The sequence below is a fragment of the Chaetodon trifascialis genome, chromosome 4, assembly GCF_039877785.1.
Source record: "Chaetodon trifascialis isolate fChaTrf1 chromosome 4, fChaTrf1.hap1, whole genome shotgun sequence".
NCBI lineage: Eukaryota > Metazoa > Chordata > Actinopteri > Chaetodontiformes > Chaetodontidae > Chaetodon > Chaetodon trifascialis.
The window spans coordinates 10,272,144-10,299,038 of record NC_092059.1 but is presented as its reverse complement, the minus strand read 5'-3'; the positions used below and the strand labels follow the sequence as shown (position 1 = coordinate 10,299,038).

The 26,895-nt window shown below is 44.5% G+C and overlaps 1 protein-coding gene across 1 annotated transcript in view; it reads right to left on the bottom strand.

Annotated features, from left to right (window-relative positions):
- Window positions 1–201: 201 nt before the first annotated feature.
- The window catches only part of trabd2b (TraB domain containing 2B), a 64,185-nt gene continuing 37,491 nt past the window's right edge, over window positions 202–26,895 (bottom strand). Inside the window, exons 3-7 of the mRNA XM_070961227.1 lie at window positions 26,176–26,322; window positions 20,834–21,008; window positions 4,017–4,113; window positions 1,159–1,434; window positions 202–1,009 (exon numbers count right to left, since the gene is read on the bottom strand). Coding sequence (XP_070817328.1) covers window positions 775–1,009; window positions 1,159–1,434; window positions 4,017–4,113; window positions 20,834–21,008; window positions 26,176–26,322 — 930 coding nt within the window. The 3' untranslated portion in view covers window positions 202–774. The remainder of the gene's footprint in view (window positions 1,010–1,158; window positions 1,435–4,016; window positions 4,114–20,833; window positions 21,009–26,175; window positions 26,323–26,895) is intronic.

Sequence of the window (26,895 nt, the reverse complement as noted above, 5' to 3'; positions counted from 1 at the left end):
AAGAATTTACATGGAAAGCATGGGAGATTCTGTCTTTAGGAGGCTGCTATTGATTTATTCCATTTGATTCTATTTTTCCTCCAAGACCTGGCCCTTGAAAATGATCTGAGGAAATTAATCTTGAAACATTTGGACAGTTTTCAAGTTTATTTTTTTCCATTTGTCTTCAACAAGCAAGAAAATATACTCTTTTCTTCCAGAAATAATAAATATACAATATTTCTTTATGAACAAAATGCACAATTTACAAAAAGTGGCAACCGAGTGCTCCACCTCCTACACAGTACTGTCCGACTGTAAGCATTCGACTCATTTATCGCAGAGTTACAACAGTTATTAGTATGTTCTATTCTCATTATTAGTGTCAGTCTATACAGTATTACAGTTTTTTTTATTAGGTAGACGATTCCACGCTTCAAAATGACATCTTCATTGTGGTATGTGTTCGTTGGTCTACCATCATACTTTCTTGAGGTTTGAAGTCCCCACCCTTCAGAGACCAACACACTCATTGCTTGTGTCATGGCTGAGAGCTTATCCCACACATTTTGAGACGTGACAAGTTCGTGAACACTTGGCATTTCGGCAGGCTGGAGGTGATCAATCCCTGTGGGTGGAGGCCGACAGCAGGACTGTCCCGCCTCAGGACACCCTGTCCTCCATCTCTTCTCTGCTAGTGCTGACCGTCATTCCTTGTTTATCAGGTACATCCCACTGCTGGACGCAGTGGTGTCTTGAGTGTTTGTGTGTCTGTGAGATAACGCTGTCCTGTGGTCAGGAGGTGAACAGCATGTATGATAACAGCCAGGTTAAAATACAGGACAGTGTCAGCGTGCTGTGGACTAAGGCTGGCGGGGCCGAGCTGGGGTTGGGTGGGGTAGAGGAAGCTGGACTGGGTCGTCGCTCTGTGGCGTAGATCTTCATCTGTCTGCGCTGCTCTTGATGGGTCAGCGGAGGCTCCACTGTCACGTAGCCATTGATGATCCTCACACCGGGTGGTGGAGTAGTGCTGGAATACAAGAGCATAATAAGAGGACACAAGAAATGTAATGTTTAAACAAAAATGCCAAAAAAAATCCTCCCAACACCTTAAGTTACTGTATAGAGCTGAATATCTTTCTAAGAACTAAAGTAACCGGATCATAACAGATATCTCACCTATCCCCAATGCGAACCCACAGGTCACTGAAGAGGCGGGGTCTGCCATGCCCACGGTGGGCTTTGCGAGGCCGCTTGTGTCGTCCGAATTCCTCCAGCTGGCTCAGGCTGTCGGGGAGCAGCATGTGGGGCAGCTCCTCGTCTCCGATGCCGGGCATGTTCTCTGGTTCCTCCAGCTCCAGCTCCGTGTCTGGTGGACCAGTGAACCAGCTGGTGGTAGTCGTGTCAACGCTCTCCTCGCTGGACCCCGCTGCAGACTCCTCGGCTGGTTTACTCCTGGACCGGGAAGAACCACATTTTTTTGACCATATGAATCCTTTGTGTATACAACACCATCACTTAAACTTTTGACTTACAGATGGAAAACAAGCCGTTTGTGTATCTTAGCTGATCATTATTGAAAATGCACAACTGCTTCGCTTTGTGGCTGCTGGCGAACGTTATTGTTTGAGGCTTCTGACCGCTGTATTGCTTTCCACTTACAACTCTTGACTTCAATCAAGGGCATGAACACCACATAGGGTGCCTTGCCCTATAAACGCTGTACTGAGTGGCAGAAATACCGAGCAGGCAACATTACAGGAAGTTGTAACTCTTGTGGCCGTACTGTTGCGTCAAAACTGACATCTGCCCAAAGCAGACCACCCAGAATGGCCGGCCTCTCCTTGAAAACATTTGCCATGCTCCTCTCTCTTCCACCCATTACTCATACTTTCTCCTCTCTTCCCTGTCAATGTGGCTCTCCTGCGACTTTGCGTTTCAAGGTAGATCAGAAAGAACCTACTGTACACATCATGTCAGGGGCCGAAATAAGCAGAAGAAACCAAAACATGCAGTGACAGGGTTTCCAGCGCTCATGTCAGAGTTTGAGATGACGGACTCAGATTTCTAAACATGATATGATGGATTGTAGGATGGATCTTAGTCATGATTTCCTCAGCTCACTCATAATTAGTTTTGTCTGTCCAGTCATCATAAATCTGATGTCTGTACTTGAACTTTTACAGACTTGAACTCCCCTCCCCCGGTCATGGTGATGATAGCTCCAGGCCCGTGGTCAAGCTACTGTGGAGCCAAACCCGGCTGCTCTGTCTGTCAGTCAGTCATATAATCGCTCACGAAGACCCTTTGCCAATCGACTCTGGTCTGAGGCTAACAGCTTTCATAAACACCTCTCATTCAGCCATCTTGTGGTGTTTTTCCTCGCCTGTCATGTCACCTTGTATCAGGGAGCAAAAAGTGTCTGAGCGCATGGACTCGTGTAAGTGTGTGGTCATGTGGTTGCGCGTGTGTGCGCAATGTACGCAAGTGTTTTGTGACCACAGTAAGTCAGTCCACTTGTCAGCTTTAAAAACCAGAACCACTGGCTAAAGCCCACAGCTCTGCAAACAGGGTGGAGGGAGATAGAGAGGCTGCGTTTCCAGTTTGCAGTGAGACGTTCGGAACGTCTCCGGCTGGCTGGAGGGATGGATGGATGGGGACGTCTTAACCGCTTAAAGAGATGCCCTTTGTTTTGCCTTGTTTTTCCCCTTTTCACCCTGATTCAAGTGGCTTTTGTTGCTGTTTTATGGGCCCATGGATCAACCCCCTTGGTGAGAGGGGAGCTGATCTGTGCCAAGGAATGGGGGTGTACACACACACACACACACACACACACACACACACACACACACACACACACACACACAGATATTAAGAGGGCTTGTAGAAAATGCAGCAGGACGCCAAGCCTCTGTGTGAGTTTGAGTGTGTGTGCGTGACCTTGCTCCTTGGCACAGTGCATCGCTTTACCTCCCCCATGTGTACGTGTGTGTGTGTTTGTGTTGACCGTGGTACCAGTGGCTACTGAGAACAGGGCAGAAACACCGCTGGCGGCTTGCCTTTGGCAGCCAGGGGGGAGAGGGTGGGAGGAAGGAAAGGAGGCAGCGAGGGAGGAAGGTGAGGGAGTTGATGAGGTATCAAAGGATTCCTGCATAGCTGAGCTTTATTTGTTTCAGAGCAAAATTTGGACCATATCTGCACTGCACTGCAATAAATCTACTGAGGTTAAATAGCTCCACTCTTGAGGGAATTAGATGGAAGTGGGCTTTCTTTCTTTCTCCGTTTGAAGGCCTCTGTTGATGTATGTCCACATGTATCTGCACGCCTGCCAGAAACTGCGAGTGCGAAAACGCTCTGTTTTGTGGCCGTCTTATCATAACATCATGGCGGTGACGCTCGTCTTTTTCCATTTATTATCTTGTCAAGTTAACAGGATCTCAAGGTTTCAAGTGCAACCTGTGGCTGATTATCTACACAAAACTGGAATCGTCCAGTGCTCATAATTTAATCACAGGGGAATTATTTAGCCTCCAAAATAAAACAATGCACATGTTTTATTATCATCTACACCCCTGTGAGATTCGGTCATGTCAGACGATTACTGTCATCAAGGCCGTGCACGATCCTGCTAAGGGAGGGTGTTCACTGTTCAGGCCCATGTTTTTGGTGAACGGTGAACTAAGCGTGTCTGTTTGTGAGCGTTGTTAACTCCTGTGAGAGTTACCCAAAAACAAGACTTGCACTAGACTGCACTGTAAGAGATCTGCAGCCTTTAAAAAAGGAGGAATGAACGTGAACTAGTTCCCTCTTTTTGGGACTGTGAGCTCATGTGAACTGAACTTTGAACCAGCTCTTGTGATGTGTGAACTTGCACAGCACTGACTGTAATGTTGTCGTCAGATGTATACTGTGAGTAACCCGAGCAATCGCCCGCTTTTTCTGTTTTTAAACAACAGATTTTTTGTTTGTTTCTTTGTAACCACAGTACTTTAATCAAATGACATGCTCTGTCGTCTGTTTTGGTTCTGCTTACTCACTCTGTGACTGGCTCTTGGTGATCGGGGGGCATGTGGACGATCTCGTAGCCCTCCTGCCTCAGGATGTCCAGCACGCTGTGGTTCCCCAGGAAGTGACCTAACAGCAGACAGAATGCCAAAAGTCATGAGTCAAGAGTCAAAACCATGGGCCAAGGCAGAAACCATTAAAATTTGGAGCAGATCTGAATTACAGGGCGCACGCATGACTTTCATTATCACAGCAAGAGAGGACAGGTGGTCATTGTCAACTTCAGTAATGACAAAACATAGCCGACTGTGGAAATACGATGACTCCATATCACAATCCACAGAATGAGAATTCTTCGGGGATATCTGTCACATGTAGTTGCTCAAACTTCATACAGAAAGCAGTTGGAGCACTCAGGGACAGTGATTTCATCGGAGAACACAATTGTAATGCTTTTTTTCTCTAACTAAGGCATGCTTATGGAAATGGAAATACACAAGCATCATGCAATGATACTTATGTAAACTCCACCAGAGATATGAAGGAAAAATGTTCAAACTTTACGCACAGAGTGGCCTATTAGCCTTTGCAGAGGTCTGACTTCCCTTCTCGCTTGATATGTAAAACCCAGTATTAGATGCCCTGAAAATGTCATGCAGACACTCATGGTCCCTGGAAGATAAACCCTGAAGACGTCCCCTGATCACTGCCCATACTACCATTATTAAGACTCAACTTGATACAGATTCTTTGAAATTGACTTAATGGGATCTCAGACATCTTCAAAACACATCTTTTAAGATCAGACCAACACTGGATATGCCTGACAATCAGTCGACCTCCCCCACCAAAGATGACACGTTTCCATCCAAGGTGCAGGGAGGCTTGTTTCATAGCAGCTACCGTCCCCCTGTAGAGAGACAGGACCGTAGAGGATCTGTGAGATAACAGGCTTGCTCTTCATCTACTGGGCCCACTTGTTGCTCTGTAATGACCCCATATTGTCGGCACTCAACCTCCTGCCTCCTCTCCGCCCCTCTGCCTCTTTCCTTCAGCTTGTGTATGATTCCTTCAGACTAACATCAAACATGTGGGCCCCAGCCCCACGCTGATAAAAGCTTTTTTTTTTTTTAATTTCTCCCATCAGCCGATAATCCTGCGTGTCAGTCAACCTTGCAATAAGATGTAATGTAGCCTGACATCACCCCCGCTACACACACACACACATTGTAGCAGAACTCATATTTGTGCTCACACATATACACAAACCTGCACATGCAAACATTTGCACACACGCAGGAATTCACACACTCACACACCTCGGCTCTCTGCTGCAGCTTATTAACAACACGTTGACAATATTCGAGCCTCGCACTCGCTTTTTGTCAGGGCCTTCTGCTCCCACTCAGCTCCTCACCCCCTGCCAATTTTATCATTATAATGTTCCTGATCATTCCTGAAAGTCAAAGAAAGAGGCACGCGGTGTTACACTTTCTTGGCAGCCGAGTTCAAAGGCAGCGCTGGGATAGGCTGCAGAGTGAAAGGAGGCTTCTAACAACAGAGTGTCGGCGAGATCAGATGGGATTACACAGAGGGGAGAGTGTGAGTTTTTGTCTGGTTGAAGGTGGGTGTATGTATTTGTGTGTGCGCGCGTGTGTGTGTGTTCCAGTTTTGCTATGCTTGTGCAGACTGCTTATGCAGAAATGCCCTCACAGTTTACAGACGTGAGGATGTGTTTCATATCCTTGTTTCTTTCAGATATTTAAACTGAACCATGAGACAGGAAAAGTTTTTATGAAGGAAAGCAGTTACAAGTGATCTTGTCACTGCTGTATGAAATATGCATACAGAAAAGTTCAAATTAGATCCCTTCAATGGAAAAGATGAAGAAAATAATGATTTTGTAGCCATGTTAGTCCACCACTTAGGCTATAGTTTCTCAACAACTATTGGATGGACTGCCATGAAATGCTGCACAGATGTCCCCAGAGGATGAATCCTAATGACTTCAGTGAACGTTTGTATCTACTGCCACCAGTGGGTCAAAATTTTCACTTATCAAGTAAGATATCTCAACACGTACTCGATGCATTGGCACAAAATTTGGCATGCACATTCATGGTTCCGTTACCTTGCGAGGCAGCAGAATTCAGGAGATCAAGCAACATGAGAATCCATCTTGCCAGGCTTCAAGTTATGCACTGGTGGCTAAAGCGCAAGTCTTTTTGGACCAATTGGCAACCTCTGAGCAACTACTGGCAGCTATGCCCGTGGTTTGGTGACAGTGAGATGAAAGAGGTTAGTGTAGATACTGCTGTAGCATTGGTTTTTATCAGAACTGGAGTAACTTACTCCATTGAAAGAAAAGCAAAGAACAGAAGGCTCTTCTCGATGGAAAAGAAGAAGAAGAAATCCTTTATTTCTGAAATTTTTTGACACACAACATGCGAAGTTAGGGAGGGGAAACTGCACACGCCATGCATATGTGAAATTAATTCTTCGCCTTTAACCCATCCTTGGTCCGTCCTTCCTCCACAGTGGACCAGGAGCGGTGGGCTGCCAGCCGACCGGCGCCCAGGGACCAGTTCCTTGTCGTCACCATTGGTCAGGTGGTGATCTTCTTACATGTTTTTAGTGGGGGTATTTTTATGGACGATACCCCAGGGAAAACATGCAAACTCCACACAGAAAGGCCCCCTTTTTCCTTGAGCAGCAGGCACTGAAGGCATGGTGGAGGACACGCCACCAGCGCCCACAGTGGGATTCGAACCGGGACCTTTTAGCTGTGAGGCAACAGTGTTACCACCTGTTCCACCATGCCACCAAAAGATGTTTTCTCTCTTCTCCCAAATGGCTTTGGTAAGAATTTCGCTCTCCTGTGAAGTCATATGGTCTGATTGGTTAAAATTAGCTGTGGATAGACTATGACAGATGGTTTATCCAATCACCTGAAAAGAATTTTTTTTCAGTACCTGGCCTTTTTCCAAACAGTTCCCATGGTCGACTTTCCCGATGGTTCTGTATAACAAACCGCATAGCACGCCAGGTTAAGCTCCCAGACGATGTGCTTTAATGACTTTTTCTCTTGTGCCGTCACAAGTTTGACATTTGTTTTTTAGTATTTACCCATCAGCTTTTGATTGGATTGCCGTGAAATCTGGCTCAGATGTTCATGTTCACCTTGAGATGAATTGTAATAACGGTGGTTATCCTTTAATCTTTTCATCGTAACATCAGATTTTCAATTCGCTCTCCTTTGTTTTCTGACTAGATATCTGCACATTATAAACAGTATATCTGTTTAGCATCAGCATGTAAGATTGCTATTTTTCAGCATGTTAGCATGCTGGTGCTAGCATTTACCTCGCTGTGCCTGAGCACAGCCTCACAGAGCAGTTAGCATGTCTTCGCTTAGTCCTATTTTACTGAAAAATATTACATTTTCCATATTTGGCACATTTATTTTCTGGAGAAACTGCAGGAGATGTAGCTACGGATGATTTATGTTACCACATGACATATACAGTAGGTAGCAGCCTGTAATACTGAAGTAAAAATCACTGCTAAAATGCATACACTCAGAAAAGTCCCACTACACAAATACCTGCTAAATTACTGCCAAGAATAATTCTTCCCCTCTGCATTCTACATTCTTCCCTCTTTTCTTTCATCCCTTTCTGCTAACAAGACTCAGGGGCCAAAGTCAGCTCATTCAGTGACTGCACGCTGACAGATTCAACCACCCTCATATCTGTGTCAAGCAGCTATTTCATTAATTTCTGCCGGCTGAGGGCAGAGAAGAACACCTCCTGTGTGTTCCGCCGGGTGTGAGGTCAAGCTGACTGTTTGATGTGCTGACTTGATTTCCTCTGCTTCGCCGTCATGCATAACACACCCAGACAGAGCAGTGTATGTGTGCGTGCGTGTGTTTGTTTGTATGATGAAATTGTAGTTTTCCTTCACAACCAGCAGACGACCACATGTTTTCAATTTCTAAGACACACCTGCTGTAAATCTGACATTCTTTAAACATTCAAATCTGCTGAGTATTCCTTTCAGTATCCCCCCATTTGTTGTTTCCAGGCTCTTGTAAACATGTACCCACTCCTTAAACAGCTTACTGTACACACAAACAAACAGGCAGGCAATGCAAACACTTTTGTCTGCAACGAAGGGCTAAAAGAAGACACGAATAAACTGCAAACAGCTACAAACACACACTTGTGCACACGCGCTCCCACACACACTCAAACAAACTGTCATTCTCATTGTGAAAACCACCATTTCTCAAAATTTGGTAAATTCCCTGTTTGAACTTAAATTGAGGGATTGCACAGTTCCCCATGAGTTGGCACAATTTGTCAAACAAACAAAAATGTTTGTCTGAGTTCCTCAACATTTGGGCTTTTGGAAAAAGCTTATTCACAAGCTTTTCATCTGACAATAGTGGCATGTGTATTGTTTGATTCTGAGTGTTTTTGTGGTTGATCCCTGTGTGTGGGTGAGCGACTGGGTCCAGAGATAATAGCTCTTTCCATACACATAACTGTGTGTGTGAGTGTGTTTGCTCGAGGATGGGCTAGTGTGTTTGTTTGTAGAGTATCGAGACAGTAAACAGTGTGGTGCTTCTGAAGCAGAGAGCAGGCCCAGCAAACAGCTCCATTAGCTAAGACATAATGAGAGGTCAGCTGACTCCTAATCGCTCCCCTGCTGCGTGTTGTGCTCGCAGGTTGACTACACCGGGAGCACACTGCAAAACATGCCGCCGCTGCTGCTGCTGTGGGGAATTCTTCCAAGTGACTGATGACATCTATGACTTTATGCATACAAATAAATGAAAAACAGCAACAAGGGTCTATGTGAAATGGAAAAAGAGGAACGGTGGAGGCTATCACGAGCAAAACAAATTATAACGTACAGAAACTGTTCAGATGCCTTTCTATGTACTGTATTTTTCTGCCTCCAGACATGAACAGAAAATGGACCACATGAGTCTGGAAGGCCACCACCAATTAAACTTAACAATGAGAAAAGAAAATGTTATTCCAAAGATTTAATTTTTTTTTTTTTTCCCCTTTTGCTGTATCACCGCCGTTCACATGTTGTTTTGATGTTTCGCAGCTGTGAGCAGCTCCTCCATTTCCATGATTAATGTTTTTATGGTTATATTTAGGCACTTATTCAGAGAAGGTTAGGGAAAGATCGCAGTCTTGGTTAAATCATGAAAAAGTCAAAAGTGACTTCAAGCATGAGACAGGATGTGTTTACTTACTTATCAACATTTAATCGAAACCCAAATCTTTGTGTAACCTTAATCAAAGAGGCTCTGTTGCTTAAATCTAACCACAGGCTGGACTGCACTGTGCAGGCCCACCATTCACCCCAAACTGAGCATAATCCAGCAGCGATTATGTTTTCCTAAAAAATATAAAGCAAAGGGTCAGGGTTACGAGAAAGCATCGGTGGGACAAAACATCAACAAATTCAAGCTGTGTAAGTACTCAAGTATTATTTTCCAGTGTGAACTACATGATCAAAACCTGCTCACAATCAATATGTTGCATGGAATTGGGACTCAGCTTCGGTCTTTATCATCAGTGACATCACAGTGTTTAATCTGTGATCTGCGGCCCGGGCCGACACACAGGCAATGCGAGTTGTGGTAATGTGGCTTCAAACCACTTCCAACCACTTTCACACATCACCGAGCCGCCGGCCTTTCTTCCCACTCTGCTGTCATCACTCTAATAAAGCAGATATGCTTGAAAAAAATGTTCTTTGCTCGGAAAAAAAATATAGATTGAAGCGACCGTGACTTTTTGCAGTGTGTACACTACCTTGCAGGGTGTTTCCCCTCATGTGGCTCCCGAGAGCCGAGTTAATGACCCAGTTACTCCTTTGTTTAATAACCTCTCCATCCTGATTTCCACTTACAGTAGCGACTTGATGTACTCCACCTCTCCCTCTGTCTGTCTGTGTTTACTGTAGCTGCCTCTCGTCTCAGGACTATCTCTTCATCTGTCTGGTTTTCCAGCCTTAATCATGTCGCTGTAAAGCATCTGCGCTTGTCTGCTTGTCTTCCATCCTCTCTTTGTTTATTTGCTTCTCCTCCCTCCATTGGGAGTTTGCGCACGTTGCAAACAACACATTAGTGTGTGTTGCAAAAAGAGGCGTTGCAGCATGTCTCTCTGGTTGCCAGCCGGGCTTGACTCCAGCCATGTCAGCACCACCTTACTCACACCAGCCTGGGCCTGCACTTCTCCTTCCATCTCTGCAGCCGTCTTTCCCCCACGCTCCATCACAGGCTCAGACTCATCGCACCTCCCTTCACGTCGATTCATCCTTTCCTCTCTACATCCTTCTGGATAACCTCCAAAGTGCAAAGACCAGCTGTTAGCAGTGCAGGAGGAGAATGGAAACTGAGATTGGTCCAAAAATGAAGGAAACTCACGGGAAGAGAATTATGTTATTTTTAAGTTTTGCGCAAACAAATGTGTTTGCAATTATACTGTGTAAACAACGGATCAACTGATGCACACTGGTGGTTTTAAAAAAAAAATCCCACATGGCTTACAAGCAGACCACCTCATATGAAAACTGCAATCAGAGCACAAACAGTAAGGAAATGAGGAGAGACTGCATGAGGGAAGGGAGTAAAGCAGACAGTTTAGTGGTGGATTGAGGGAATAAAAAGAGAAAGGTCGCAGACAGGATAGATGGAGACTGGATGGAGTTGGAGAAGGAGAAGGGCAAGAAGCACATACATCCTCCTCCCAGCCAGGATGCATGCTGGGGACTGTTGATCTAAACAAACACAAGCTGTTGCCTACCAGCCATTTGAACAACAGATGAGGGGAAAATGGAGAGAGTGAGGTGAAAAGGAGGAAAAATAAAGCCTACCCCATTATTTTATCGTTGACAAGGGTGTGTTCCTCTGTAGAGTTGTTTGGAAATGTGTTCCCGTGTGCGTGCGTTCGTGCACAGGCTGACATGATGGGGAAAATTCCTCTCATCGCCACATGTTTGTGACTTTATGCGTAGGTGTCAAACTGGGTGACAAATGAAAGGAAAAACTAACATGTGAGGTGCTGGACCACCGTGAGCCACCTGAAAAGCCTCCACTGGACGTTTCTTTCGTGAAATAATCCTGCATTTGGTGTTTTGATGGTGGTGGTGGAGAATTCTGCCGTCCACAGTCAGTCCGAAATCCCCCCGTGTTTAGTTTTATTGACCATTTCTTGAACCGTTATTCAGCCAGCTCTAGCATTAGCATTTCCTTCTGCGAACTCGCAGTAACGATACATTTTGCTGTTGACACTTTTCATTTCAGCCAACAAAGTCGACCCATTATTTAAAAAAAAAAATACTGAGAATTTTGAGTGGTGAGTTCTTTTTTTGAAGCCGTCATTTTTTACTTATAACCCAGTATCATAAATCACAACTCGCCTCAAGGGGCTTTAAACCTGCCACTGTTGTAATTGCACATGTACCGTAAGACAAGTGGGACAGGACTTCGTGGGGTCAGTTGCGTTGAGATCATTTTCAGACTCATGAAACAGTTCAGGGTGCTTCATGTCTTGCATAGAAGCATCTTTTGTTTTGCTTTGATTCTGCTAATTTATTTAAGTTTTCCTTTTAATTGGCCACCTGTTAACCAACCAGTGTGTTTTCTACTTGTGCATGTCTTTGTGTACCTGCATGTGGGGAAACTCTCTCTCTCTTTCTCTCTCTCTCTCTCTCTCTCTCTCTCTCTCTTGGACTTATCCTGTAGCACCACCACGCTTTCCTTGAACAACATATGAGTAATGCAACAAGGATTTTAACAAGCCCAGCATCCCCGCGCCTTGCTGTGCATTTCCATTTGCAGTTTTACAGTACTGGGATCCCTCTATAAATCACACAGCAGCCTTTGGATTAACAGAGCGGAGCCGGAGAAACAACTACCCACGGCACTTCAGAAATACTTGAACCATTGCCTTGAAAACAGAGCACCGCTTTCACTTGATGTGTAAATCTAAAAAAGGCAGGATGGTAAATTCCACCTCTCAGCCCGGCTCTGAGTTTGCAGAAGGGGAATAACGGCAGTCTTTTCCCTCACCCTCCCTCATCTCTCACTCATTCCTCATCTCCATAATGACTTCAGTTCCTATGCATGCAGCACGACGTCTGTATGTCTCCCTGCACCGTGCTGAGGCGTTATGAGTGACAGCTGCCGACGGGGCCGTTCACGTCCAAGTTCTGGTTGACGTTCCGGTCAAATACGGAGATCAAGAGAGTTGTGAGGGGTCAGATCCAGAGGCTGAGTGCTGCGTGCGGTGGGCCTGACACCGCTCCATGTCAGAAAGGCTGGAGGGCGTGCTCAGTGGCGCAGTGTTGGAAGCTTTAAAGTGACTCCCCACGTTTAAATATTTAGACTGCGTGAGCTTGCCACTGCCGTCTGCAAAGCTCTAATGGAGAGAAGAGAGAAGGTGAAGAAAGTGGGTGAGGTGAGGGAAAAACACAAGGGTGCCGGGAGGGAAAGAGAGACAGTTGGAGGAGGAATACAAAGGCGCACAGAAATAAAGAGAGGAAGGGAGGGGAGCTGAGCTGAGCTGAGCCAAACAAAATTTGGTGAAAATTGCTCTAGTTGTTTGTTTTTGTTGCTGTCAGCTGTGGTCTTTACCGTCTCTCCCTGCTGGGAGCGAAGGGAGCAGCTGATCAACGGTGGAGAAAGACTCCTTTCTCGTGCACACTTGTGATGGAGGAAGCCTTGGCATCCTTGCGGAGCTCAGTCTCATGGCGGCGTTTATCTCTCTCATTCCTCGCTGTCGGTTCATTTTCTCCCCTCCGCCCTTCAGTTAAAGTTGCACTTAAGAAAGAAGCATGCTGAGTTTTCATGTGCGCAGGTAGAAAGTAATCACACATCTCCTGTCATGTGAAATACAAACGCTCGTGTGCGTCGTCCTTGTGTTTGTGTTTTAACCGAGCGCATATTTGTGTGCATGTGTCAGTGTGTTGTGTGTGTGTGTGTGTGTGTGTGTGTGTGTGTGTGTGTGTGTGTGCGTGTGCGTGTTGCTGGCATACATTACACAGACATGCTGCCCAGCAGGCATGAGGTCAGAGATAAAAGTAAGTGTGTAGGTATGTGATTGTGTATGCAGCCCATGGTATGCACAGTATGTGTGTCTGACTTTCTCAGGACCAGAGGCCTGGTTTTCATTCTTACCATTTAATCAGGATCTGATTTACACCTGGAACGCCAGGTGAATGCAATTAACTACCAAGCAGGAAAACCAGCAGCACTATAGGTCTCAAGAAGTGAACCTTTGTATTCTTTTGGCTGCACAGTTTGTGCTGTGGTGCATGAAGTTAATGAAGTTAATGCTCAATAGATCAAAGCAACAAAGACTGAAACATCCATGTGTTTATGAAATGTAGCATTAAGCTTACTGGCTTTAAAAAGGCTAAGAGATGTTCTTTCAGTTGCTAATGAAGTGTGTAATCTTCGACAAAGCTAATGAGCTGTACTGATTTAATTAGAGGTAGGAAGCCAACCAATGTAGTTAAGAGTTACCATAAGACGGTTTCACACAAAGTCACAGTTTGCAGTTACATCCCTGAGCCTTTAAAAGACAACGTAACCTCACATGGGTGCCGCAACAGAGCTAATGCTGTTATACTGCAATTGCTATCGTGAATAAAAAGGTATGTATGCTAACATCTCAGATCCTCTTTGCTTATATGGTGCACAAACAGACAGGGCTCATTTGAAATTTATCTCAATATTCATATTTATCTCTCTACCATTTTAAAAGCACACGCAGTTAAGAGAGAATGTCACATATCCAGCAAAAGCATAAGGGAAAAGAGTAACATTATGTGAGTCAAAATGCTACTGAATGGCACTTTAATTAGGAGCAAATTATTATTTAAAAATAAATCAACCTTTAAGTCTTTTTTCTGGTTTTCTAATGCTTTATAAAAGTGTTAAATACGTGTGTGTGAAACTAGTAACAAGTGTAAAAGTACATGGAGTAGACAGTGAAGAATAACATTTCTGTGTTTTCAGGTCATTTCAGTGACTTGGATGGAACTCTTTATTTGTCTGTGAGTATGAAGCAGACAATCCACACATTTAAAGCTTTTATACTTTTAATATAAAGTGTTTTGAGACAAGTGGTACGTACAGAAGAGTTACTAAGACAAGCATATGTGTGTATTTGTGTGTGTAAGTGAGAAGAGATGGGTGTAGCGCTGCTGTGAAGGACATTGTTATCATAGTGGCAGGACAGAAGTAGCCCTGTATTGGACCGAAGCACTGCACACTGTACACTGACACACATTCGCTGTCACCCTGCAGCAAACAACACAGGCTTGTAGGCCAAACCGCACTCCTTTTAAAAATAAATTTAAATGTGTGTTAAGCTCAAACTGTCAGTAGGACAGCACTAATAATATCTCTCTATATCTGCCGTCTCTGCTGCACAGAGGACAACACATGACGCACATACACGGCATCTCTGTCACATCATAAATGCTTCTGCACTATGCAGAGGGGGAGCCGGCGTGAAGAGACAGAGCTGGACAGCAGTTAGGGACGCCATCAGTTTAATAAAGGCGAGACAGCGGAAAGTGGACGGGACTGAGTGGGACAGACCAGTAAGACAGCAGCTTTAGACAGATAGACTGGAATTAGAGGCAAAGACAAACTGGAGTGCAGGCAGAAACATAAAGACAGACATATGAAAAAAAAAAAAAGGGCTGAGAAAAGCAGATATGCACTAAGAGAGGAAGAGCCACGGAGACAAAGTGTCATGCACGCCAAGCAGACTCTCTCCCTCAGTCGTCACTTCAACACCGCAACACCACAAACGACTGCAAAACACATGGGCCTGCTCTGCCTGCACAATGGACTATTATAGGCCTGTGCAGCAGAACACAACACACAGAAATCAGCTTTCTGCAAACAGATCCAAAGCAGAACAAACTTCAAAACAAACAGCACTGCAACATATATGTGCTTTTTTGACAGTGACCACTCTTCTCGCTGATAAATATCTCTGCTGATCATATGACTTTTGCGTCGCGAGCGCGCACAGACGCACGTGAAAGTGTGTGTGAAGTGGTGTCTAGGCCGTGGCAGTGTCAGGAAATTCCATGGGATGTTTTCAATAAGGCCGGGCAGCGGCAGCCAGAGAACTGGCAAATGAAAACCTGCTGAAGCACACCACAGAGCTCCAACAACACACCGCCCCTGCACTCGCAGCGCTCCCCAGACCAACTGATAACTGTGCGTGCATGTGTATAAAAAAAATGGCAGTGTGTGTTTATTGTTTGCGTGTGATCGAGAGGGTGGGCGAATGGGAATGCATATTTTGCCGCGTGAGTGATGGAAAAAAGTGCATTGAGGCTTGTATGTGTTTGCATTAGCAACAGAACAAGTGTCCAATGCGTGCGTCTGCGAGCATGCCTTCCCTTTACTGCTATCATCTGGTGTTGCTGTGTCATTCTGTCCGAGGGGAAACAGTGATGCGTTCACTTGGCCTCACACAGAACGCTCACGTCATGCTACAGTGGGTGCCTATGATTGGTCCCAATTACATAATGCTGATAGTAATGGTGAACAGCAGTGACCACAGTGGTGTAAAGGAACAGGATGAGAGACTGCGAGGAGACAGAGGGAAAGAAAATGGAAAAGCTGAATAGCAATTTTAGATAAATATTCAATCAGTAACACAATGTTGCTCACATCAGCCAAAAAGAAATAGCTTGACATTTTCCCCTCATTTCCAGTCTTTGCGCTAAGCTAGCTTACTGGCTGCCGGCTGTAGCTTCAAATTTAAGAGACAGCTACGAGAGTGGGATCAATCTTGTCATCTGCCTCTCAGCGAGGAAGCAAATTGGCTTATTTTGCAAAATGTCAAAACAAGGTGACAGATACGCAGCCTGCGTTATAGAGTTGTTGATGTTAGCAAATAGTTATCTTACACATCCAGCAGACAGAGAAACTTTTCATTCGACATCATGTTTCTGGCTACATAAGAAATGTGAATGAAAGTTGAATATTCAGCCTCCTTTTAGCTCTAGTTTGACTTCCACTTGCTAACTCCTGACCCAAATGACTTCAGCTGCCAGCTTTCCTCACTAGCTAGTCGCTAACTTTGACTTAATGCTGCTAGCCTGTTAGCATAAAGCGGTTTATCGGGAGTTTTTTTTGCTGAACAAACTGCTGATGCTGCTTGAAAAAGGCAGATCGTGAGACGACGTAACATATGAATCAGTGAGACTTAACCATATGTTACATTTTTGGGACTTGCGACCATAAACCGAATGAACCATCTGTAAATTAGGCTTCATAGCTGCCTGGAGCTGAGTGAAAAAGTTCGACTGCGAGCGACCTCTTTAACATTACATGTAGTCACTTGATACATTGGCAATAAAAAAAAACTGATTAGTGGAGTTTTACTGATGTATTGTAGGTTTGCGGTAATGTAAGCTCACTGGATAAGAATTCAGCCATTCAAAATATATTCCGAATTACCGACTGAAACAGAGAGCCTCAAGTTGACTGAGTTGCTTCTGTGGACCATCAATATCATCAAATCTTGGCCCAACATGGAGCTGCTCAGTCAGTCTCTTTTATACCGCCTGGGGTAATTCAATTATGCCTGCTGGAGCTCTTTTAGCTCTGTAATTTGTATTAATAACCTGTTGGTGAAAGTGAGGAAAATAAAGAATGTCTGTTACAGCATGTGTGTGCATGCAGATGTGTGCAGGAGGGAAGAAAAGGGACGAAAGAAACTGCTTTAGCAAGTACAAAAGCATACATTTTGCACATAAAAGTACTTGTGCTACAGGAAGGTGTAGGTGTACAGCGAGAGGAAGCGGGGAGGCTGGGAGGTAAGGTGCTGAGCTGAGCAGAGATGGATTTCCTGCCTGAGCCACTTTATATACACGCCGTATAGTTTAATTACCCTGTGAAAAAACTCCTGGATGGGGCTACGACATCGGTAACTCTAGAGGGCCTTGACCCGAGCGCTGCCCCGGCTCTTTCCCGACAGTCCTGTTTTCCGTCTGCTGCTCTGGACAGGGTTCAGACTGGAAGTGAGGGGTCCAAGGGAAAGGCAGCTAAAGGGGTCATTAATATTTATCTTTTTCATGGCAGCAATGCAACCTGATAAACGCAAAAACAGCCACTTGACACAGACGTAAATAGGCACAAACAGAGGATTAGAGCAACAGAGAGATCTTTGGACAAACAGCGCCAGGACCGCGTTATGATTATTCCATTTTATAATCCACAAGAATAAGCCATGTGCTCTGAGTCCACCGCCTGCAGTTGCACACGTCATATTAATGTGATTTTTGAGATCTGACCATAAAGGTTGGATTTTATGTGATCACATTATTGTACGCCCACATTTGGCCTGAAAATGGCTGTTCTACGTCTCCCCAGGCTGTATTTATTTTAAAATATGTCTGGACAGTCTTAACCCTCACACCTCCTGCCCCCTTTATTTCTCCTCATTACTCAAAATACGCATTGCGGTTAGATTGTAATCAGACTATAAGCAGAGCTGCTTTGACAAAGCAAGCCTGACCACTTCCACAACTAGTTTTTTTTTTTTTTTAATATCTTGAAGAGCAGAGTGAACACAGTCAGATTTCTGGGAGTCCAGGCCATCATTTAATACATCCTGGCATCATTGGATGATAAAATTTCATGGCTGGTTATGGCCAAAGAGAAACTGGGACCAGCAGGGACAGTTACAGGACCGTAAAGACATGAGTCAGCGTCCGAAAGACAGAAATAATGGATGAGAGAAGGGAAGCGTTGTGATTAGAGCATGGGAGAGACTTTATTAAGGCTGATTTATTAAGCTTCTTGCGTCTTGTTTTTGGTAAATCAGCCCCGTTTGTCATCGGAGACGCAACTTGTGTCTAATCAGCAAAGTTCATCTCTCTCCTTTTTACGTACAGGAGGATTGAACCCACTGGTCGGAGACATGACAGATGTTCAGCTGGATTTACGGACTGTCACTATAAGAGCAGCTGCACGTTTTTGCTGGTATGTAATGGAAAAGTCTTAATATCCTCTATTCTATACAACTCTGCAATGAATTAGTTACAAGTTTTAACTCTGCGGTCTTGAAATTTTAATTTGACGTTGATTGTGCTGACACTCCACTTTGGCACGAGCAGACACATCACGGTGGGTGGCTTACATCTTTAGAGAGGCCTTCTCCTTTTGGGGTTGTTTGGGTTTCCATTAGTTTCTTTTTTATTTCCATAGAAGTAAATTGAATGACTTTCAATACTGCTACAAACCTTACCAAAATTATCTTTTGATCAGCATTTTTTTTCCAGTAATAGTCCAATTGCAGTCTTTCTAAATGTTTTGAAATACCCTTAACATGTTGTAATTCATATATACTTCTTTTTTTATTACTAGTGTTTGATTTCAATCTTGAGCTTCGAAGTTCTCCTTGAATGAACCTATAAGGCCGCCCCAGTAACTAGTTGCGTAATTAGCCTCTGCCGTAGTAAATCAGACACTAATTACATGCAGATTGTGAGTGCAAAATTGGATGAACGTGCAGCATGAATTTTCCCTGCTCTTTCATGTAAATCTGGCCCTCATTGACTGCTATCTGCTCTGCCTTCACAGAGACGTCTGTGTTTACTGTATGCGTGTATGTGTGTGTGCCCAGCAGGCTGTAACTGTAATGGTTCTTATCACCTCACACTCGCTGTCAGCTCTCTCACACACAACGCTGCAGCTGGCAGGTGACCCGACACACATGTTCACCTCCAGTCTGCCCAGGCCAGGTTGGACGGGGGAAAGCCAGCACATGGCCGCCTTCCTGATGTGATAACGTTTAGCAGAGGGCAGCGATTTTAATGAGAACAAGCGCAAAACGTGGCACGACATGCGACCTGTTGGTTCGCTTCGATCCCAAATGATAAAAATTCACAATGCAAGTAGCAGAAAGGGATGAAAAGTTAGTTTTATCTAGACTAGTGACAGTTACACACTGTCATCATAACTGCTGGTAGTCTGCTTAATGTAACCTGGCAAATTCTGAGACTCAGCCACAGACACAGTCCATATTTATCCACAGAAGACTTCTTGGCTGAGCGCCAGTCTTCTTCTCAGCACTGCCCTTCTGCACATTTAAACAGATAAACATATTCACAAACTATTTTAGCAAGGGGATTTAGGCATAAGCGCCTCAGCGGTAGTACGTTCAGATTTGGAAAACAGTTTCTTTCACTGTCTTTATCTCCAGGGATTCAGACATTTAATCATGTAACTCCCACTCACAGTCCAGTTTAATGTTCACTTTCTGCCCTCTGTGCTTCAGCTTGAACTCAGCTGTCACACAGCAGTACAGTGCTCCATCAAAGTTTTAACTTTGCCCTGTTAGCATACAAATGATACAGATGCTATCCTGGAAAAATCAAATCTATCTGTAAAGTAACACCTCCTTGATCTTAAAATTACTGCGCTGTATTTTCAGGATGTTTTGACAAAGCCGAAAATAGTGTCTCCAAGCTGTCAGTCTTAGAAAGATCTTGTCATCTCCCATCCAGGCCTGCGCATGTGTCAAACAATACAACATTGCTAACAACCTATAATAGAAAACATGGCTCATTTTTCCTTTACTTCCTACTACAGTGCAAGTCCTCAGTGCTTTTTTTAGCCTAAGGAGTTGGACCAGCTTTGTTGGCATTCTGAGGTTCACACGACTTTCACTGTTTCATCAACACACTGTGTAACAACAGAGGGATGCATCCTCGGCCTTCACCTCTCCATCTGCACTTCACAGAAACACCACTTAATTAAGTGCTGTTGCACAATTTAATTCCTCCTCCACAGTCTTAGTACATATGTTAACTTAAAGTGTTCAGTCCACGCACACACACACGTGCACTGGCACACACATGGCAGCTGGATGGGGCGATGGCAGCCTTGTCCAAACAGCACAAAGAGCAGAGGGAGATGAAATGCTCAGAGGAAGGACGCAGGCATTCAGCATTAATCATACACTGTGGCGCGCACACACACTTGCATGCACTCCCTCACACACGCACGCACACACAAACCCTAAAGGTAGTACCACCCATTTTCAGACACACAGTCATACAGTAAACAGACACCCGCCCACCACCTGCTTTTGTGGGGAAACACACTTATGCGTATGTTGATACACACACACACACACACACACACACACACACACACACACACACACACACACACACACACACTCACACAAACACAGATACAAACACTTGCCTCAGGACACACTACACCATTCAGGAAACATTAGCAGCATTAGCCAGGAATGCTAATTGAAACAAACAGCTCATGGTTTCTTCATTTCTGAGGTGGGAGCTGGCTGTAATCGAGACTTCTGTGTGTGTGTGTGTGTGTGTGTACACGTATAGACACACAGTTTTTCATGCCAGAGATCTGGGAACCATTGTGCACTATTATTGTCCTGCTTTTTCTCCAGCTTTGCTTTCAAACACGAAAGAGAGCAAATTGTTCACCATAAACACACATTAGTGCTGACAGGATCAGAGTTCCAAACCAAAGCAAACCTGATCTCTCTTTCACTTCATAATTACATGCAAACACACACTCTCAACTCCAATCAGAATGTATTTGGAAAGACCTCATTTGATGCAAAGTAGAGATTCAGCTTGGAGCGACTGTCGGGATGGATTCTCGTATTGTCTGGCCTGCGGTTTAGAGAGACAGCCCATAACCAGCAGGTTAAAGGTCAGCTGCTGCGGTGAGGCTGAGATTCAGAGGCTACACTTCATCTTAGCATCCCCCATGCAGTATCTGAGACTCCCTTACCTGCGCCGAAAGCGAAAAAGAACGTCTGGTTGGGATTTCTCTGCAGCAGGGCGGACACTCGGCGAGCCATCCGCTCGTTGCGTTTGTAGATGAGCTCCTGGCGGAAGTAGCTGTCGATCTGCTGGGCCGTCATGCGGTCGTGAGCTGGCAGGGAGCTGTTGATGAAGTGAGGCAGCTGAGAGGACGAGGAAGGCGGAGAGAAAGGAAAAAGTTTAAAACCCTTCGTTGTGAAAAAAATCCAAAGCAGAATAAAACGATCATGAATCATTTGAATCAAACACACATGAAGAGAGAAGTGACATTAAAGAAACGGGGAGCGACAGAAAATGACATGGATGAAAGAGGGGGACTGAATGGGGTTGTTGGCGACAACTTGGCAAATGTGTGCGCCCGTGTGAGTGCGAGACCTGGCAACTGCGAGTGTTTGTGACGGGATGCTTGAGAGAAAATGACCGCTGCTGTGCTCAGCTATATGTAGGGCCTTTTTTGAATGAGAAGGCATCCATTAATGAAGGAGAAGGAGCAGAGAAAAGAGATGCCACTGTGTACGCTAATGTGTGCATATGTGTGTGCGCACGTACTGTACATGCACCAGCGTGAGAGTGTGTTTAATTGCTCTGTGTGATTTATTAAGAGCCAGACAGGCAGAGACAGACCACTCTGGCTCTCTTCCACTCTTGGCTGCATCAGTGGGTTCAGCAGGCTGTTAATCTGTGAGGATGAGTGGGGGTCGACGGTGGGGTAGACGGGGTTTGGCATCGGGGTCTTTGCTGTCCGACTCAGACGCGCGCACAGTCTCACTTTCTCTGTCTTTAGTTCTTCCACTTCCTGTCAGGGTATTGCCGTACCTGTATTTGACTTTTTCTGGCTCTTTCTCTTGATATATATGCAATAAAATATGAAATATTGGGGATAGGTGAAATCCCAATACACCAGAGCATGTCCTTTTGGTCTGTTCCCTCTTCCTGGCATGCTGTTTGCTGCCAGTAATAAATACGTCTTTTCTTAACTGAGGACTGTTTATGCGATTGTGGCGCTGGAACTCTTTTCCATGTGTTGTACTTTCTTATTTTGGACTTGAAAAGATTGATTTTGATCTTTTATCTCGATTTCGGACTCCAACTTTGGTCCATTGCACTTTTATTGCACTTTGTCTTTACGATATAAATGAATGCTTTTATTTTTACATATTAAATGTAGATTTTTGGCCCTCTGCTTCCTGAAAATCAGCATATGGCATACACATATTTGGGTAAAAGCTCAATATTATGCACAAATAATTTCATTTGGATTGGTTCGTAACTGCAAGGAGGGTGCAATGGGCCTCTGTGTTGTTTATCATCCAAACTGACCTGTGAACAGTCCTCCTCTCCCTGTTAATGCTCCAGTGGGATCTCTGTTTCTGCCCTGTCTTTTGTCACCTGACTTCACAGGTCTGTCTCATACGATCAGGAGTACACGTAAAGCTACCCAGCTCTCAGTCTTTCTTCCCAAGTCGGAAGGAAAGATTTGAGTTTTAGTTTTACGGCATGTTTTTGTGTCTGTGTGTGTGTTGGAGTGCACACGCGCAGATGTGTTTGATCTGGAATTGTATTTGAGTGTGACAAGAACACACATTTATACGTACAGTTGCTGTCGAAAACTGAGTTACAAGTTGACACTACAGTAGAACAGCTGCAAATGGTGCATAAATCAGTGTGTGTGTGTGCATGTGTGTGTATGTGTGAATACTGCATACATGGGCGGATTTATTGTACCACATGTGAAAAAGGTGCTGCTCTCCAGCATCCATCCAGAATCTGTATCTGACACATTTTCTTACACTCCTCTGGCTGCTCTTCTTTCAGTCTGTTTCACATAACGGTTGAAAGGTTCGCACCTTCATCGGCTATTTATCTCCTTCATTTGTGATGTGTGTTATAGAGGAACTCCTTTGATTTGACACATAGTTTAGAGGTCTTGAGGAGCACTGCTGCATGTGTGAGAAAATGTTGCATAAAGCTTTCTGTGTCTCCAAAGGGAGCCGCGTGACGTCCGATAAATCGCCTCAAGTGATGTCACTTTGGATGGTTTGAAGACAAGTTTGAAAATCTGAAGGTGTGGAGTTTGTAAGAAGTGAGGTAATCAGACATCTGTAGCCTGTTCTTCATTTCTGCTTGAAGCTAGCCCAAAACTCTGAAATAAACAGCTGGGGGCGAGATGCATTGTGGGTAATGTAGGCCCCGGTATTTGACATGGAAAGGGTGGAATAAAACCAGATCATATCTCTGGTTCTGTTGCATCGATTTTAATACTTTAATTACTTTATCACAAATCTGACAGTGTTATAATTAAGTGCAATGCTACTCTTTTAAACATATGCAAATGTGCATGCACTCAGGTAATGCCAGTGTGTAGGAAGGTGACATCTTGTCATATAGTCTTGGGATAGGTTACCTCTCGTTTCAGCAGTGTGGCCCTGTTATCATGCTGCTACAGAAACAGTTCAGATGTATTTTGGCTTGAAATTCATCACGATTTTCCAAATTCTGTGACATTTTTGGACATTTTCCATTTTTATGATGAGCTTCCGTAAGTTAGAAAGACAGAAGTAGACAGAAACCTTGTATGTATCTGTGTTTTTTCAGCATTAATGACCTGAGTTCATCCGGAGTGACAGGTAGGGGTTCATGATTCATTGGTAAAATGAAGCAAAGTTGGATGAATACGGAGCAATAAGTTAAAGAGAGAGAGAGAGGTGGAGTACTTCATCGTTACTCTGATGAGTGAGGATTGCATGAGTGTTTCATGACGAGACTAAAAAGTGTCCGAGCAGAGAGGGGTCAAGGTGGGAGTGTCGCGGTAAATGTAGATAACTTATCACAGCAAAGGCCATTAGCTGCTTTGCATCCCAACCTGCTCAGGAAATGTGGAGTGACAGGGAGATATTTCCTCCCTTCCTCACTACCGGTATCGCTCTGCACTCACTTGCTCAGTCTGTCTTGCCAGCAACTTACTCTCCTGTTCTTTCCTCATGTTTTGGCTCTTTTAAAGTCACTTTTCCTTCTTCTGTTACGCTTCGCTGTCATTTCTTTCACATTTCTTTTCATTTCCTTTCTTGTGTTGTCGTTTTCCTTTTCCTGAAGCTGCATCAATTCCTCTGCAAATATCAGAATAATCAGGTATTTGGGTTAAATTTCATTTTACAAAACAATCCAGATCATTGCAGTTTAGATCTTTGACGTTGCTTCATTCCAACTTGTCTACAGGGAGTTTTTATTCTAAACCTTCAACCTTGCTTGTAAGTTATTACTCTTTCTTAATCTGCTTCTTTCTCTCTATGTATTTTTGTGTGTCTATCCCTGATAGATTTGGGACCATTTGAATGTTGAAAAGCGATAACATGTCCTGCACTCCTCTGCTGGGTTCTGCTGTGAGGCCCATCATCAGCCTCTTACTAATATGATAAAGACTGAACTGGTAGAGCATCAGGGGTGTTGGAGGCCTCTGGATTACGTCCTAATCTATCAAAAAACACCTGCTTTTTTATGGCCCTCAAAGTGCACACACACACACACACACACACACACACACACACACACACACACACACACACACACACACACACACACACACACATTCACACGCATGCACAAACCTGCTATAGATCACCAGGAAGCAGGCACCACAGCCAGGCATCTGATTGCTCTAGCATGTGCTGGGGAATGTTAATACATGTTATTATGACACGAGGAGCAGGGGTGAACTGGTATGATTTAAAGCGCTCGTGCAGGAGACGACTGCAGGTGAAACTGTGGCTAGCAAGCTCTTCGTGGCCCCCGGAGAGGAGATGGGTAGACAGAGATAATAGGGGAGACGGGGGGAGAAAAAAAAGGGAGATCTGTATCTTCTGTCAAGGCTTAACAACAGCGGCATGGTGAGATGTGAAGCCTCTGAACAGTAAGTCATGAGTGCTTTCTCTTGCTGCGTGCGCCTCAAGTGTAAATGATGTGGAATCTCTGCAGTTGAGCGTTGAGTTGAGGTTACATGGTGTGTTAGATTTAATGAGACTTGAGGATCAGCGAGGGACGTTGACACAGCATAATTGACTTATGAGGAGGACTTTCGAGTAAATCTGCATTTGAGGTTGGAGACGGAGCGAGAGCTTCTGCGCGCTGTGCTGACGTATGTGCGCCTGCTATATATTGAGTGGTCTTTTGACAGCTAGCTGAGCTGGATGTGATGAGTGATGAGGAGGCCATCACTGAAGGAGCAGAGGCTATGTTAGGAAACACAAAGTGAGAGGAGGTCGGATGGTGTATTTACGGCCGAGTCAGACCTATTAAAGTGTCAGACTATCAAGTAACTTGAGGTTGAGAGGGGATTAAGATGGCAATGTGCAGTTTTGTGGAATTGATGTGCAAGCCTAAAAGTTTGAAGTGACGATAGCGTAATGGCAGAGAAGTGGCTGTGAGAGGGTTGCCAACTCAAATCGAGGGTCTGACAGGATTGGGTTATTGAATAGCATTACCAGTGTTTTTGGATTAAAGCTGCAAGTAGCTGGCATTTTTGGTGAATATTATACTGTCTCAGAAACTTTACCATCCTTTTGTTCAACAAAACAAAGAATCTCTTTCACTCCAAATAATTTTATCCTTTGCAGAGTGAAAAAAAACCTCTGAAACAACATTTATACTAAAGCAGACTTGGTTGGCCTTGTAAAGTGAATGCAAGAGGGAAAATATCATTTCATATGATACCGAGGGTGCTGACATCATCAGTCATGTTTTACATCCAGGGACCAGCTTCACTCCACCTGACAACACCAACGACAAACGTCTACATACAGTATGTTGACGTGATTCATAATGAAAGTCAACCTTGAACCATTCATCATTTGTTGATTGTGTTTTCCACACTAGTTGAAAGAAAGAGGGTGAGTGTGTGGGTGCACAGCAGACACACAGTGTGCAGGGGGTGATGTCATGGGAGCATATATTTTCCCAGGATCCTATGTTTCCCAGTTCAATATTCTGTTAACAACCACTAACCCTAACCCTAACCCTGGGAACATAGGACCCTGGGAGAGGACATATGTAGAACTGGGGAATGTAGGACCGTGGGAACGATGGACGACTCTGACGTCACCCCCACAGGTGTGATTAATTTGGCATAATCCTCCTGAAGCGAGTATCACCATTGTGTAATGTTTTATTGACTGTAATGAAATAAGACGTAGTTCTTCGTTCACCTTGCCATGTGTACACGCACGTCCGCCTTGCTCCAAGTTCCTCTTTAAATCTACATGGAGCTACAAAGGTATGATTGTAAATGTCGTCCAAAATCTAAAGGGACAGACCGACCTGTGAGGTGTCGTGGTTGAAGATGATGGAGCTGAGGTCTCCACAGTTGTAGTGGGTAATGAGGTCTTCAGTGGTGTACGAGCCCTGCAGGCTGCCTGCTCGCACGCCCTCGTGCTGCAGCAGTGTCTGGTTCAAGGCAAACAGCACCTGCAGGGAGGGAGAGACAGAAAGACAGGAAGGGTGCCGTTACTCTCTGCATCCACAAACTGAGTTTTCTCTGCTCTGCATTTGAGAGGAATTTGCCATGAAGAGGGAGAAATGGAGAAATTGTGCAAGCATGGCCACTGTTCCTCTTTAAAAAATATAATGTGACCTTAATATACAATGAAGCCGTTATTCCTGAATGTGAAATGTAAGTTCTTTTGCAGCGTTTTCATTTCGTTCAGGATATTTTCATACACTTTCCATACAGGCTGACTACAGGTAAAAGCAGACCACAAAGGACATGGCAAAACTCCACTGACTTTCCTCTGAAGGAGGCAGAAAACAGGGCGAGAGAAAGAGCTGAAGCGAGAGAAAGAGAAAGAGACCCTTTAAAAATAACCCTTCTTTCTCTTTCACCAGGCCAGGGTGCCATAAATTTACAGCACCCATTAAAATCAAAAGTAAACCCTCTTTAGAGGGAATTTATAGCGTGCAGCCGCCAGCCAGCCCAATGACTCCACAGCTGTCCTAGACACGAGGAGTTAACCTCCCTGCTCCCGCCCTCTACAATCCCAC